Genomic DNA, 17,399 nt, shown 5'->3' with positions numbered 1-17,399 from the left:
TTGTCTTTTAGAGCATTTTTTTAGATTTATAGGGCATTTTTCTTTAAATTTTGGGGCGTATTTTGCATTTTAATGCATTTTTTAATGTTTTTTGTTAATTTTTTCCAATTTTTATTATTTTTCATCAATTTTCATTATTGCACTGGCTTCCAAACAATGAAGAAAATCTATAGAATATTAACAGGTGAAGCAAAATCTTTTCAAATTGACGAAAAATTGTCAGTAAGTGAGACCGTCTTATTCAAGTACGCACTTAAAACATCAGTAGACGTTGAAAGAAGCTTCTGCAGGAATGAAAATTTACTTTCAGACAAGAGACGTTCGTTTACATTTCAAATTATCAAAAAACATTTAATAATCCAATGTAATTCTGATATTTAGTAATATTATGAGATGGAAGTTCTTATATCCATTAAAGTTTCTATACAAAATAAAAATATTTTGGTGTCAATATATTTTCCTTTTTTTGTTATTTTAGGATATAAAACAAATTTTTCAAACTTTAATGAACGTAGAACAAGTATTGCATTGCTTTATATTTTTAAATGACTTTATATTTTTTAAAGAGCAAAACATTTTTTTAATTCAATATTTTTACTTTATTTAAGGCATTTTTTGCGCAATTTTTGGATTTTTAAGGGCATTTTTTTGCCCTTTTTAAGGGCATTTTTTGCACTTTTTAAGGGCATTAGTTGAGACTTTTTAGGTCATCAAAATCCGGGCTCTACTAATAAACAAAAATAAGTGCAATAATTTAAAAAAATAAAGCAACAACATTTGAAACACGATTAAAGGGTAGATGGTTTATTCCACCTTTGGCAAATAGATAAATGAAAAGATTTTATTTATTTTATATACTCTGAGAGGAAATAGAAAACTTATGAGAAAAAGAATTTAAATAAAAAACTGATGCATTGAATTTGAAATTATAATTATTTTTCGACGAATCTTGCTATCCTACCAACTCCAATACCAACATTGAACTTGAACTATTGAACTCTTGTTATTTGTCAGCATTGTTCAATTTCTTCATTTTTATGCCCCTTTGTTCTTCTCTAATCTAATCAATATTTTTTATAAGATTGTCAAACACTGCTTATTAAGCTCTCAATAACAATAATAATTCTCACCTGAACACAAACAATTCACAACAACAACTTCTTTTGAATCCTAAACAAAAACAACTTTTATCATCATTAATTCGTTTAATATTAAGGTGTCAGCGCTTTTATCAGCAAACTTCAGACAAATTGCGCCCTATCTTAATTTGTCTTAATAAATGGAGTGATGTTTAGATAGTAAGAAGAAAAAAATCGCTGAACTTGTCATCTTCCATAATCTGAGGCAGCATTTCAGGAACAGTTCATAAAATGTGTCTTCTCGGTATGTAAGCACCCCCGGTGTCTTTATTCACCAAAAACGTTCTATCTTTTGTAAAAATGAAACCCCCTCCGGAGTTGTTATTCCTCCCTTTTTTTGTATTTTATTCATTTTATATTTGCCTTGCTAAATTTTTAATGTTGGGGACCGTATTTAAATTCAGTGGTGAAATATTGCCGTGTATGGAAAATATGTAAATTACGGATCGTGCGTCATTTTTTATCAGTTTCAGTATTTATCTTTTTTAAATTTGAATTCTTTTATGTCGTTTGCTTTTCAAACTAATGCTTTGGGCTCTGAATTCGACAATTTAGATATTTCTGAGATCAGATTCTTCTCTGACAAAAGATGTTTCTTCGTTAAGTTTTTCATTGCAGTCGCTAATTTATATTATAGTTTTTATATTTTGTAATATTGTTTCATTATTGTAACATATTAAATTTATGCCTATATTATTTGGTAAAAATTTTTATTTCAGTTGAACTAAAATTAATTTTTCTCCATGTGAAATCTTGAATGATTCTAATCCTCTCATTTCCAAAAAAAGAAGAAAATACTACTGCAAAATAGTTTAAATACCGTTGAATTAATAATCTAATATCTTCATCCTCAAACAAAATCGGATGTAAGTGATCGAATTGTATATTCTTATAACCACTACCAATGTTCAAATCCGTAGTCTTGTAATTTTGAGCCTGATCCAGAACACAAGGGAACTCCTGGTTCAAGTATTGAGAGAAATTTACCTTCATACAGGACTTTTTTCGATGGAACTGACCAGCATTTGCCTTTCAGGAACCTCTCACGGTTAGCCTGATGGCGAGGGGGCTCTAACCACTGATGGTATTTTACTTCAACACTGTGTTATCTGAGAGCCGGGTGCGAAATTCGTATTGACCAGCCGTAGTTGGGTTTCGAACCCAAATCACCTCAATGGGAGGTGAGCTCTCTGTTCCCTGAGCCACCACGCCCCATATAATTGTTTTTAAATTTTTTTTATATATATTTTTTAAAAACTCTCTTATTGCTCTATAATTGAAAGTGAACCGTGATGGCTCAATTTCAAGGAATAGAGCGCTCAAGGAATAATGGCAGGGAATAGAGCGTTCTCTTTTCAATGAGGGGAATCGGGTTCGAATCTCAGCGATGGCTGATTGATTCGAATTCCGCACCCAGCTTGCACCGACCACAGTGCTGGCGTAAAATATCTTCAGCGGTCGACGGATCATGGGTTAGAGTCCCCTTGCCGTCAGGCTAACCGTTGGATATTTTTTGGTTTCCCTGTCCATGTAAAGACTCAAAATTCCTTCACGAAGGCAAATTTCTCCCAATACTCTGTCCAGGAGTTCCTTTGTCTTCTGGATTGGGTTCATTCAAAATTACAAGGCTACGGAGTTGAGGAGGGGTAGTCGTAAACTCAAAATTGCGTCGCCTGTTCAACGACGGTTATGGAATAAAATATAATTGAAATTATATAAAAATCAATGAGCACTCTCGAAACTAAGCTTATCGTCTGGATGACACTACATGAATTAAGAATGAAGGGGAAAAAATGGTAGTCGAGAAGGGGCAAATGCATTCTCATGCGCAATGCAGGAGAAAGGGTTTTCTCCGATAGATGTCCCTCTTAAACGTCTACTGCCGATGTCGCTACAGGAGAGGAGCGGAACTGAGATCATTTGCTAGAGAATCGGAATATGAATGAAACAAAACTCAATGACATAAAAATGAGCTGATATATCAATCAATTTCGGCATAAAAGAATTTAAATGTGTGGCCAAGGTCCCAACAATGTGCGGCTATTGATGTACCAATCTTTTGATGGCGGACTTACAAAGCACCTTTACCTTCATTGGGCAAACCAGGATCACTCCGAAATTTAGATAAAAGAAACATGACAAATACGTCGTAACAAATTATAGTTACCGATATCGAGATAATTATTGGCAAAGATATTGTGAATGTCGTTAAGATATAGTGTCTAACCGTGACGGGACTCCTAATCCCTATTTTTATCTGGAATAGAGGAAATATTTTGATGTAGCGCTATGATTTCAACGACGCGTTAGCTTTTCAAGGCTAATACAAATGAACCTTGAAAAGCAGAGCTAACTACGAAAATATACGAAATGAATTGGTAGTGTTAAAGTATGTTATGCAATACTATAATAAATTTTCTCTGTTATTTTTTAATTGTGGTAAATTAAATTGTTTGAAATATTTTTTGTTCTTAATTTTTGTAATGTAAATATTATTCAATGTAAAATAATGTTATGTTCAATTGAGAAATATCGCTCTATATCATAATGTATATTTGTGTCCGCGATATTAAAATACTAATATCGCAAAGCACATTTAGATTTTAATAATTTTCCGTTGCTATTTTTTATTATAATTATGCCGAAAAGTAGAATTATATATAATATTCCGCAACGAAAATTTTGATAATTGCAAATGTTCTGCGTGTATTGTAAAAAATAAACACAAATTGTTCTGCGTCGTAATTTTGAGCACTTTTCTTTATAACGATTAAGTTGTAATTTTTTTAATAATTACAATAGGGAATAGTAAAGATTAAAAAAAAAAGATTAAAATATTCTTTTCAAAGTGCTTTTCGAATACATTTAAAATTCGGGATTAATTTATAATTAAATTATGTTTCAAAGATAAAAATTCATATTTTTCTTGCCAAAAAATAATTTAAAAATAAGCATCATTCACAAATATTACCGCTTTATCAATTTTATTAAAGCTCATTTACTTTTTTTTGAAAAGAAATAAAACATTTTCATAGTTAATTAAGAATTTCTTTTTTTAATAAATGTATTGTATACACATTCTAATTATCGTCACGGCGCGCATTTGTCTTTTTTTTTATCATTAGAGCATTTGCATAATTATGTTGTTGTAAGCAGTTTTTGTATTGTTGCTAGCGACATTTAAATCCCATAAGAAACTTGAAAATCGTAATTAAATTAAATTAGAATAAAGAAGAAGAAAAAAGTAGTATTTTTATAAGAATAACGATTTTGTATTTTTATAAAATTTATCACATTTTCATTTCGATTTGGTTTTAATTTAATAATAATGTATGATTTTCTTACATTCGATTTTATGATATATTTTTTCTCTTTCTGTTTTGTGTCTTAGTTTTTTACGCTTCTATGATTCAATTAAAATTAAATCTCTTACAAATTTAAACTGTCTTCTGATTAAAAAAAGAAAAACGAAACAGCTGTAGCTGAAGTTTAATTACATTTTCTTAATAATTTTCTTTAAATTATGGAATATTTCTTTCCTTTTGAAATTAGAACTATTTTAGTGGAATTCGATTCTTCTGAAAATCTATTCTTTTGCAATGGATTTTTTTTATACACATTGTTAGTATGAAAGACCAAAATTAATAACCGTCGACATAGTCTGGTGAATGTCAACAATCACGTGCGTAATGTCTGTTAAATATCATTAATTCTCACTTACACTGACAAATGTCGACATTCAGCATGCACTAACAGTAAATTTTGAGGAAATACTTTTTCATTTTTCTTACTCACATCAGCGAATAGTGACATATAGCAAGCGCTGATGTTGTATGTTGAACAGAATGTTTTGATTAAATATCGATATTTCTCATTCACATCAGCAAATGTCGACATTAAGCATGCACTAACGGCGATTGTATGAATTTTTTTTAAAAAATCATTATATTTTTGCTCACGTCAGCAAATGTTGACATTCAGCTTGCACTAACAGTGAATGTTGCGAAAAATCTTTTTAATTATTAATTAACATTATTTCTCACTCTAATAAGCAACTGTCGACATCCAGCATGCACTGGCAGTGAAAGTAAAAGAAAAACGATTTTTTTTTGTAAAAGTCAATATTTCAGCTAAGCCTTATCCAAATTCGACATTCAGCATGCACTAACGACGAAAATTCTTTTTAATTTTACTTCTCATTCACATGAACACCGACATTTAACAGGCACTGACGTTGTATGTTGAACAAAATTTTTTAATTAAATATCGATACTTCTCACTCACATCAGCAAATGTCGACATTCAGCATGCACTAACGGCGAATGTTGTGAAAATTCTTTTTAATTTTAATTTTCACTTACATCAGCAAATGTAGACATTCATAATGCGCTGATGGTTAAAAGTAGGATATGAATTTTTGTTAATTATGAAAATTTAGCTTTTTCATTAGTAAATGTCGACATTCAAAGCAGATTGAAGGCAAGGTCGGAAAAAAAATTAATTTTATGTAATATTGACAATCAATGCATAGAGGAAAACGATATTTGCCTGAGTAAATAAATAATATTATAAGTAAAATAAAAAATAATAAAAATCTTTCTGGCGCACACCAAAGGGACTATGTAATGTCGACATTCAATAGATTTCAGAGTCAGTCTTCTAGTTTCACTTATGCTGTACTTCTTATTTGAAATTTTGATAAATTAATGTTATTTTTTATACATCAATATTTTCCGAATGTATGTAAATATTATTGAAACATTTATCCCATGATAAATATTTAAAGAAAAATATTATTGCTGCCAAAAAAAAAAAAAATAAAGAAAAACATACACAACAATATTATTATTGATTCCATTCGAGTTGAAATAGCATTTATAATCTTTAATTAAATATTTGAAAGGTTATTTTTTCTTGTTTAAAACACTTGTAGTGGAAAATTGTAATTTTTTACATTTTAAGAGATCGAAAAGGAAATCAAATGTTTCATAGCTTGGGGTGTGAACTTTTTAGAAATTATTTTTATGCTTTTTACAAAATCAATTTTTTTGAACCGATTTGCATTGCTAGCTAACCTAGGAATGATTAATTTTTAAGTCTCTCTTCTATGTAACGGCACACATAGTAACATCAACTTAAATTATTATTATCATTTCAAAAAATCAAGATTTAGTGATGCGTATGCGTACCATTGGATAGGAACCTCTGATATAAGATAAGGAAAATGTCCATATTAACAAAAGTTAATTATTATTAAATTTTGAATCATTGTTTGTAAGAGATGAAACATTGTTTTAGTGGTTTATCGTCCAAATACACACGCTACATGTCTTCAACGAGTTATAACTGCTTATAAAAAAAAAAGCTATAAAAAATTTAATTGCATTTTTTAGTTATTTTCTTTAAAGTGTGTGAAATTTATTCTTTTTGGAGTTTGTAGTCGGCCCCTATTCCGTTGCTTCTCCTTTCTTTATCAGACGTTGAACCTGTCTTTTCAATGCACAGCCCTCATCTTACTTTATAAGAGCATAAAAACCTGACGTAGCACCAGCAAAGAAACCTCTCAACTCACCCCGACACACCTTCCGTCACAGTTGTGCACCTCATTTCACTTTAGGAACCCTATGTTCCTCTTTCTTTATTCCCCTTCTGTTTTTCTCGGAATTGAAAAGTAAAGAAAAAGAAGATTGTATTCGAATTCTCTCTATTATAGCCCTATTAAGGTCAGCGTTTGGCAAAAAGAACCCCATAAATAGAAGACCATTGTTCGAAATGCGTCAGATGTTGTGATAAATCTGGCATCTAGATTTGTGTGCCGATTATAATGGATTTTGATAAATCTCATTAGCGGACACCGAATTAATTTGTACGATCGTCTGCTTTCGTTCCCGAATGAGCCCGCAACCGTACCGATCGATTCGAATTTAGAATGATGTATGGAAGTTGATACTAATCTAGGAACGTTTAACAGAGTGGTTACCGTTGTTGTTTTCGAAACATCTCATAAGATAAGCCTTATTAGAGGATTGTGTCGTGCACGGAACGGATTGTTGCCAGAATCGTGTTAACTGATAATTGGTGGTAGATCCTGTTGATGGATCTATTGATCTGTGGAATGCTTGTAACAATAGAAGCATCGATAATAAATTATTGGGTGCGGCTTGGACACATGAAAATCGTTAATAGTTTTAAAATTTAAAGCACTTTAGTATGTAATCTTCCGGGAAGTTGTAAAAGGAACTCAGTAGCTTCTTGAAGATTTTAATCTTCGAGTTTTATTGATTAACCTGGTTGATTCTTAAATAGAAAAAAAATTAAATGCATTTATTTATCATACAAAACTTATTTATCAAAATTACGGGTTCATATAATGCTTAAAATCTGGCATCTTTGTATTTTGATCAAAGTCTTGTTTTAAAATTTCAATTTTGGTATTATGTTCAAAATTTAGCGAATCCATTAAAGTGTTAGTGTAGAAATAACGAAATTAGATCGGTTAATTTATTTTTCCGATTATTGAGAGCAGGCCTTAAGCAGATTTAGATACCGGATATTTTACTGTTGTGGAAGAAAAAAAACTCAGCTGACTCTTGTAAACTAAATATTGGATAGATAAATAAGTACTGTTTAAAAGTAACATTCACAAATTCTTGACTGTTAAATTGTCCTAATAATTTTTTATGCTACCCCTTATATAATGTATTTGGACTCGTCCTTTACGCATAATTTAAGAACAAGGAATTTTATCTGTCTGGAAAAATCAGAGACTTTAATTAAAGTTTCCAAAAGTTAAGGAAACTAAATTAATTTGAGTTTGAGGTACAAAGAAGTTCAATATTTTCCCCAAAATTAATTGATTTTGTAATAATTTTTTACCTTTAAATGCAAGCATGAGTGTTATGTAATATATTTTACAAAAAGGAATAAAGCGTGTTTGAAAAATTAACAATAAAATTTATGCCACTGGTAACAAAAATCAGGAAAATTCAATAAAATCAGGGAATTTTTCTTTGTAAGCATTTGCGTCCCCCCCTTTTTTTTTTTGTTTTATTATTATTTTGTCTTTCTTTTTCATTTATATGGTTGAAGTAATATAAATTTTAAGTAAACAAAAGTTGAAACCTCTGGAAAACTCTTATATCTGTCATGGAAATTGAACTAATAGAACAGAATTGAGCTAATAGAATAATAAATTGCTAACTACAATTACATTATTTTTTGTTCGTTAGTTGCTATTTCTTTCAACCATATTATCTTATTGACTAACTGATATTATAAGCTAACTACAACCGAATAAATCTAGCTTTTAAATAAATAAATAATATTCAACGAAGCCCTTCAAAAGGTTTGGAAAGCCTGAAAATAAAGTACTCAAAATTTTACACGAAGAAAAATTAATTATAAGTTCTCGAATTTTGAACCGTACAAATGTTCACCGATTGATTTATAAGTTAAACTATCCATTTAAACATAGTAAGTAGGGTTATTTGATTTTATTATTTTGTTTTTAGTTATATATAAGCTCTTGATTTTTACCATTTGACAAAAAAGCGCCTTTGTGGCAAAAACTAATTTAGCATATTTAAACCCATAATTTTGGTGCTGATGAACTTCTCAGTAAAGTAATTTTCCTGCCGCAACCCTCTCAAAGAGCTTAATCACCTTTAAAAAGTTCAAATGTCACACATTGTTCCCATGTTCTTATGCATTGTTCTTTTTTCTGTTAGTCTCCTACACGCCTTGCTTTTGTTGAACTTTCGAACTTTGTGGTGCGATATCTCCTGTCTTCAAATAGTATTAAAAAAAAAAAAAGAAGTCAAATGTACTTGTTGATCTGTATAATCCCTACCTTAGCTCTAAATTTTATCCAACTTTAAGTGCCAATCAATCTTCCGACCCACGCCAACTTTAATGGAGTTTAGAGAAAGAAAAAAAATAGCCTATTTCTGGGTTTGAGACCCTGGAAGCAATCTCAAGTGAGCAAATAATCTGAGCTTGTTTGTTCGGATGTGGGTGGGGACCTATTAAGGTTTTTATCTCAAATGGAACTTGACCTTACGTGATTAAGACCCGACCTATTCCATGTTTTTGTCACTTCTTGAAAATGTGTAACCTCATCTAGGAGGAAGAGGCTCGTGGAAGGGCTCCTTTTGGTGAAAGTTCGCTGACTTGCTCACACTCGTTTTGTCTACTTTTTTTTAACTGAAGTTAATTTTTATGGGCAGTAGAACCTCGATCATCCGACACTCTAATGTATGACATTCTTGGTTATCCGTCACTTCTTTTGACTTGCAATCAAATATGTGGCTCGTGAAAGGGGTTCCTTTCTTGCAGCAAGTTCGGTATCAGAAACTTTCTAGCTCGGTAGCGGGCGCTGCAGATTATTACAGCTTTTGCAGATTGTTTTTCATCTAAGTTTTCTTTTTACTTTTAAAAAGCAAGTAAGCGATGGGGGTTTGCAGAGGCACTTTTTTTAAGACATCTCTAAACTTGTTTGAAATAAAAATTAAAAAGTTGAACTGCGAGAACTTCGCAAAGAACAAAAAGTAGAGATTTTTTATTTTCCTCTCACTTGTACAGGTTAAACTGTTGAGAAATTTATCACATTTTTTTAGTATCGTTGTATTAAATTCAATTTATGTTTAAGCAAAACGAAATTTTAATGTACAATTTTTAAGAACCTTTTATTTCCAAATTTTGCAAGTGTCAGTATACATGAACTAACTTTTTTACTTACGTATAGAGTCCTCTTAACATTTCATGCTTGCATACTGCCGCCTTTTTCAACTAAAATACCATTTTTTAATTGAAGCTATAGGGTCAAAACTTCATTAGGGAGAAAACTCAGTTAAAATTTTGAACAAATCATTCTCGGTATTTTCGACTCCTGCGTCAACTCCCCTACGTTTACCGAAGTTGCGACTGATATATAGCACATAGACACTAACTCTGAAGAAAATAGGAAGATTTGATTTGATACACAATATTTTTAACAAGGCAAAAACTTACTCTCAACATTTGGTCGCAAATCGCTAATTGGCGAGTGGAAATTTTGTGCCACGCATTAACTCATAGAGAATTGTGATAATCTTTAATCTGTAGTGTTTTAGCTTTTGAAATCAGTTCTACGCTTGTTATTACTTTAGTTTTGTTAGTTTCTTTATGTTCATAACAGTTGAAAATGACTAAATAATGGTGGAAATTTACACACACATTTTTTTCTTCTTACATCTTTGTATTGTTGTCTGTGTTTATATTACAGTATTTGTATTACAATTTTTTAAATTCAAAGCTTACATTATTTTCCTATAATTATATTATCCATTAGATAAGCTTTTCTCAAATTTATCCAATTTCTCAACTTAACTTTGACAAATAATAATTGTGTCGAGGTCGTTTTTCTATGCTCAATCAATAATAAAACCAATATAAGCTACGTGGGGCATTTTTTTAAAATTTCTATTTCAAAAATATCGACTATCATTAAGCACAAAGAAAAATTGAGATTTTAACACACATTTGATTTTTCATCTTGTACATACATTTTCCTAGTTATTATAAGTTTGTTAAATTTTTCAGTTAATTAATTTTCGTTTGAATAAAGCGCAAAACAAATTGCTAAACACGAGTTTAATCCGTTTTAGAACGTTCGTGATTTATGTACACCCAAGTTCGATAAGTTGTATTAAATACAAAACTCAAATATTATAAATATTCAAACATTTGTGTTTACTTTGGTCGTCAAATCCTTCGACAAACCTTCTAAAATCCCTCACACACAAAAGCTGACTTGGCGAGAACTGGATTATTAATCTACTATCAAATCCTCTTATTCCTAGGAAAAGCTTCTTTCCTCAACAAAGGGAAACTCATTGTAAAACACGGCGCACAAAATTCATCGGACAACTATGAAGTCGACTATATTAGTTTTGTTGTGTTGGCGCATTCTTCGGATATTTTACTACGAGACAGTCTGAAATATTCTGAAAAATATGGCGAAAAATCTCATAGAAACGGTATTTCAACCTTTCGCACGCCACATACCAGACAATTCTTTGCGTCTGGCCGTATATTTCACTGCAAGGTTTCCTGTTCGTGTTTATTGTTTTATGGAATTCTAGATGCCCTCGACATTAAATGTGACTTCTAGATTTATTCTCCACAAGAATCATTTTATGTGCGCTGGACATGCTATTTAATGTCATTTTCTAGATTTTAAACTCTGGCGCAGGAAAACATCTATTTCGTGGTGTTTTGTAATTAACTACAGGACTAGTATTTGTTGAGAATAAACTATTTAGATATCAAAAAAAAGTTATTTTAATTTGTTATTTAAATAAATTTCATTTAGTATTCTTTAAAGGAAGTTTTTTTTTCCTCTCAGAAAAATGCTCTGTTGTAAGTAACAAGTTAAAATGAAGCAGTTTATGGTTACCGACGCATTAGGTTTGAGGAAAAAAAGGTTTCTAAAGTCCGGCCCTCGGCTTCTAACTAAAAACTTACGTCAATATTTATACATTTCCCGGTTATATATTTTTTTATAATCGTCGTTGAACAGCCAACCCAATTTCGGGTTTACGACTACTAATGTTCAACTCCGTAGCCTTGTAATATTGAACCAAACCAGAAGACAAGGAAACTTCTTGATCAGTACCCCCAGAGGTATTGATTTGTTATGGGAACATGGAGGACTTTGCAACGTGTCCAGGAAACAGACAGATTTAACGTGTATCAGTCACCATTTAATTAATACACGGGGAGTCTTCGGCCGGCTGGGATCGAACCCACGAACTCTTGGACATGGGCCCAGTGCCCTACCAACCAAGCTATCCCTACCTCCCCTGTTATATATAAAATTTTTTGACTTGTACATTTCTAAAATATAAAATAAATAAAAAATGGACTGAAAGTGTTGTTTAAAAAAAATATAGCGTGGTGTCCCTCCGCGCGGAAGAAGTGAAACTTCGTAATGTGGAAATGAAAATAGGAAGGGGTAGAAATTGATTTTTGGTGAAATCATATTGTTTCTTTAAGACAAACTTCATTAACATTGCTTACAATTCACAATTGATCGCATCTTTTAATTATCATTTTCGAATGGAGAAATATCCAAATCTATAACATTTGTACAATGGGATTCTGGTAACTAAAGTAAGATACGAAATGTTTGAGTTCTATTTTTTCAATATTTCTTGCAAAAACTGCATCAATGCTAGTTACCCCTTTGGTTGTTGGATCATTCCTACCATTTATCATTTCCAATCCAAATTTGTCTTTAAGGAAGGTTGATAATGTTTCAGCTTCAGGTAACGAGAAATTCACATTAAAATCTCCTGCAAGGATCACAGGCCGCTCGTTAAACGTTTAACGCAACCTTGTTAGAAGTCGCATTAGAAGTTTCACTTCAAAAAAAAAAAAAAAAAAAAAAAAAAGCTGGGGCTTAGAGAGAAACTGATTGCTGATTTGATATCAGTGACGTTAAAATATCCAAGATCTGTTAAATCTCATGCAACAGGGAAGAAAAAAAAATATATGTGTTCCTCTGTTTTAACTCTACTTCTCTCTCTTAGATGTAAAAATTTATAAATTACTTTCGTTCTTTTTTTTAAAAGAAAAAAATGTATTTAGCAATCATCTTGGTGAAATTTGAATGACACTTGGAAACAGCAGTTTGCTTGCGCTTGATGAATTAGACCATATTTGTCAGGATCCTCTCTCCTATTTGCGTAACGAGCCATTTGTAAGTGACGGGATTTTCAAAAATGAATTACATCTACATCTAGGAAAAAAGTCTTCAAACAGATGTTTTAGAACTAACATACTCTGCAGCACCTTAAGAAAGCCTTGTAGCAGAAGTTCTTGTTCCAAAAATAGAGATTTGTTTGCTTTTGCGATCTGTCTACGAAGCGATAAAAACAAAAGGTGCGAAGAAACATTTCCATAGAATGTCGTAATTTTACCCTTTGTATATACGACTATGTCGGGTTCTCTAAATACAAAAACATGTTTATTCCAGATTTTTATTCCTCGGGGTTTTGTCTCTGAAGCACCCTCTTCCAAAGTTTAGGTATGTTTTCTTTTCCGGTGAAGTACCAGAAATTTCGAGAAATTTTTCCACTATTTTATTTTTAGACTCGTCTTAGGTGATGGAGCAATAGAAACTAAGCCTTAGAGGCATTAAGAAACAAAATACGACTTGGAGCTTTGAAAATGTGCTTGTGCAAGTCTCGCTGCTGCGTTTAAATATTTATTTATTCTATTCTGAAGGAATTCAAAAATAGCTTTTCTGGCTATAGAAGCTTTTCAGAAAATGTTGTTTGTGGAGTGTTATTATTTTCTGGGAAATAAATTGTGATGGAGTGATGGAATTTGTGATGGAATTATTTAGAACAATTATAATTGGAAATTTGAAGTTTTATTTACTGCTGATTAACACTAGAAATCCTGAAACTTAGTTTATACCTATATTGCCCAAAAGCAGTCAAAATGACTAGATTGTAAAAGAATAAATAATGTGTAAAGAACCTTGCTTAAAATTAATTTTTAATATTTTTTATATTATTTACAGTTATATAACAAGTTATTAGTAAATATTAACAATAAAAAAAGTATATGTTGTACAAAATTCTAAGAAATTGTTTCATTACATACATCATTGTTTTTCTAATTGAAATTAAAAGCAGTCAAAATGACTTCCTTAGGCAATCTAGTGTTAATAATAAGTGATAATTTTTTAATGCTGCTTTGAATTGTTTAACTTTGCTTTGCTTCATGAATGAATATTTTAATAAATTCATCAATTCCTCTGCGAATGTTAGTGTGATCGTAAACCTTTAATTGTTCTTTTTTTATTCATCTTCTTCATTTGCGGCCTATTTATAAACTTTTTTACGATAATTCTTTTGGATATTAAGTTTACATATATTCTAAACACACTTAGTTCCATTGTTTTAAAATTCTGTTTTGCAAACCTTATAAACATTATAATAAGACGAAAATATTATGGTTGTATGAACTAAACAGTTTTATTAATCGATATCAAATATAGTAGAAAAGTTTGGGGAAACAAGCTGCTAATAAATGTTTCGAAGATAGTGATAAATTAGTATATACAATAATTTCAGAAATGGGTGATTTAAAAAAGAAAAACCTTGCTATAAAAATTAAATCCGCGATCCGGGTTTTTCTTATATTAATATTCTAGTTTAACCGTTTGTGATGTGTTTTGTTGATGTTACTGTGAATAATCGAAATAGGTAGCTGTTATCTTCTACCGATGAATGTTGACAATCACATAGTTGCTTTGGTAAATGTCCGAAATGTATACTAGCAGGGGTCTGTTTAGAAGAAATTTGGGTCCGTTAACGGACCCTTCACGAAATATCTTTTCATAAAAACGGACCCTTCACAAAATATTTTAACTTAAAAACGGACCCTTCACAAAATGATTTTTCTTTCAATCGGACCCTTCACAAATTTGTTTATCTTCATTATTATTTTGTTAATCGAATAAACCCTTTCCAGGGCAGAAAACAAGAAAGATGGATGTAAATGAATTAAGTTTTGTCTTCAGTAGACGATTCTTCCATTATTCGTCCGAAATTAATATTCTGCGTTCAGCAGTATAGGCTAAATACCAAATATTTGTATGTTGCATCTCTTATTTAGAAGCAGCAATTGTTGTTTATTTTTTAAAATTTAATTTTTTCAATTATAATTTTACAGTGTTGAGCATAATCTTGTATATCTTTACAATTTAAAAACTCTTTGTAAAAGTTTTTTTTTTTTTTTGCAATAACGGACCCTATTTGCACAAATTCGTAACAGCGGACCCTGGTTGAAAGAATGTGAGTAATTTTTTCACAATTTCACGAAAAACGGACCTTTCACAAAATGTCTGAACAGACCCCTGATACTAGGTCTAGTTAAGTGCCACTGCCCAGTATCTATATACATTTGCCCGGTATACCCTACAATGATGTTTTTTTTAAAAAAGTCAGTGCCACTGCCCGGTATACATTTGTCCGGTACTAACAGATATTAATATATGGAATAAATATAATAATATCATCCAATACATTAATATCAAATCGGATATAACAAATATTTTGGACATTCACCAAAGCGACTATGTGATTGTCGACATTCTCTTGATTTTACTCATTCATAAGAATTGATGGTTGAGAGCTACCATACGATAGCAAAGAGTTAAATTCTATATATTTAGCAGCGTTTGTACTATTTACTACGTATTTGTGTAAAGTTTTTCTTTCCTCTTATATTTGATATTATTAAATTCTAATAAAATTGAATAAATGATCTTCTAGTGTAAAATCTTGATGGTGCGAAACCTGCCTTTTATTTTATTTCAATATAAGTAAAATATGGCGACTATCTTTTTTGATAAAAGTATAGTCTGCGTCTGTACAGTAAAGATTATTAAAAAGTCTCATGTTTTCTATTGCAGTATCTCGAGTCTTCACCAGGCGGCTCTCATGTGCAGCGTTCCTATTATCCAACTCCTTCTTGATGCCGGTGCTCAAGTAGACATCAAAGATAACAAAGGTAAAATACCTTATACGAAATTTTTAATGTTAATATTTTTTTTGATTAATAAACTTCAAGCAACCATTTTTTTTTCAATCAATTTGCATATTTTTGGCTTATTACATTTGTCATTGTGTTACAATTTATTATTTTGAAAGTATTGCTTTCTCAAATGGCTGATAAGACAGTTGTTTAGGAAGCTCGCTTTTTTTTTTCTCTTATAAATTTATGATATACTACATAAAATCATTCTTGAGCAATTGTTTTTTTATGCAGTTAAAATAACTGGTTGATAACCCTGGTTAAAATAACTTCGTTTAAAGCTGCTTTTGTATTTTATTTTTCTTTGTACTTATAAAGAAACAAAAAAAGAAAAACCCATTTATAGATGTATCCCAAATTCTGACATTCGCGTAATTACTGCACTATTTCCAATGTTTATTTTATAACCGCCGCTTAACAGTAGACCCAATTTTGAGTTTACTACTACTGATGTTCAACTCCGTAGCCTTGTAATTTTGAACCCAATCCAGAAGACAAGGAATCTATTGGACCAAGTATAGGGAGAATTTCGCCACCTTGTAGGAATTTTGATTTAACTAATCGTTACATGGAGAGAAGAACCACGAAAATATCCCACGGTTAAAAGGAGACTCTAACACATAATCCATCTACCATTGAAGATATTTTACGTCAGCACAGCGATGCGAGCCAGGTGCAGAATTCGCTTCAACCAGCCATCCCTAGGATTCGAACCCGGGGTACCCCATTAGAAGGCGAGCGCAGTAAAAATGTTGTGTCCTGTGAACTTCAAAATTTATGATAACAGTGTAGTTCGACACAGTAATTAAGAATAATAAAAAACACAAAGTTTTTCCGAAATTACGAAAAAAAAATTTAACTACATATGACTCGTTCACTTAATCAACCTATATTATAAATTACTATTTATTTATTTATATTAATAAAAAAATATTATGAAGAAAAAATAATGTACAAAAGCACACCTTAAATTAAGCAAGGAAGGAGGTCAATATTTTTTTATTTTTTTTTATTTCCAATGAGCTGCACTATCGGTCTTGCCGATGAGCAGACCTAGTGTGTTCTCCAGACGTGGTATCCACTCTTTCAGGACCACCACAATGGGTGAGATACCGTTGGTCATGTTAATTTGAACGTCTAGTTTCTGCCACACTAGATGGCAGCAGCGAGACTCTATTTGGATGCTAAAGTGCACTAGGAATTTAATTTTGCCGGAAATGCCAAGAGCCAATAAGGCACTCCAGGGATAGGAGGTCAATATATATATATATATATATATATATATATATATATATATATATATATATATATATATATATATATATATATATATATACACTGGTTATCATAAATTAAGGAAAAATCACAAAAATAGCGATAACTCTTTCAAAAGTAAGCCAAACCGTGCAAAATTTGCATATGTTGTCCACTAAGAGTAGCTGAGTAAAATTGCAATATGCAAATTAGTGGCGCTGCACTCGGCTTACGTCATCTGCCTGGAGCATAAAAGTCCAAGTTTGAGAGAAAGCACACAAATTTTACTGTGATTGCGACATTGAAAATCTGAGATAGCCAATTCGTAATAATGACCTCTAGGCATCATTTGCCTGAAGAACTACGATGGAGAGCCATCGGGAGACTAGAGGCAGGGCAGAGTCAATCAGAAGTGGC

At 31.3% G+C, this 17,399-nt stretch overlaps 1 protein-coding gene across 3 annotated transcripts in view; it reads left to right on the top strand.

Moving 5' to 3' along the window:
* The window catches only part of LOC107451127 (caskin-2), a 351,713-nt gene that overhangs the window by 168,391 nt on the left and 165,923 nt on the right, over positions 1 to 17,399 (top strand). For all 3 annotated transcript variants that reach the window (XM_016067122.4, XM_087151724.1, XM_071186767.2), the window contains exon 3: positions 15,607 to 15,704. In XM_016067122.4, coding sequence (XP_015922608.1) covers positions 15,607 to 15,704 — 98 coding nt within the window. The remainder of the gene's footprint in view (positions 1 to 15,606; positions 15,705 to 17,399) is intronic.

This window comes from Parasteatoda tepidariorum, chromosome 9, assembly GCF_982258835.1.
Source record: "Parasteatoda tepidariorum strain Cologne lab strain chromosome 9, Ptep-v5.0, whole genome shotgun sequence".
NCBI lineage: Eukaryota > Metazoa > Arthropoda > Arachnida > Araneae > Theridiidae > Parasteatoda > Parasteatoda tepidariorum.
This window is presented reverse-complemented; position numbering and strand designations above follow the sequence as displayed.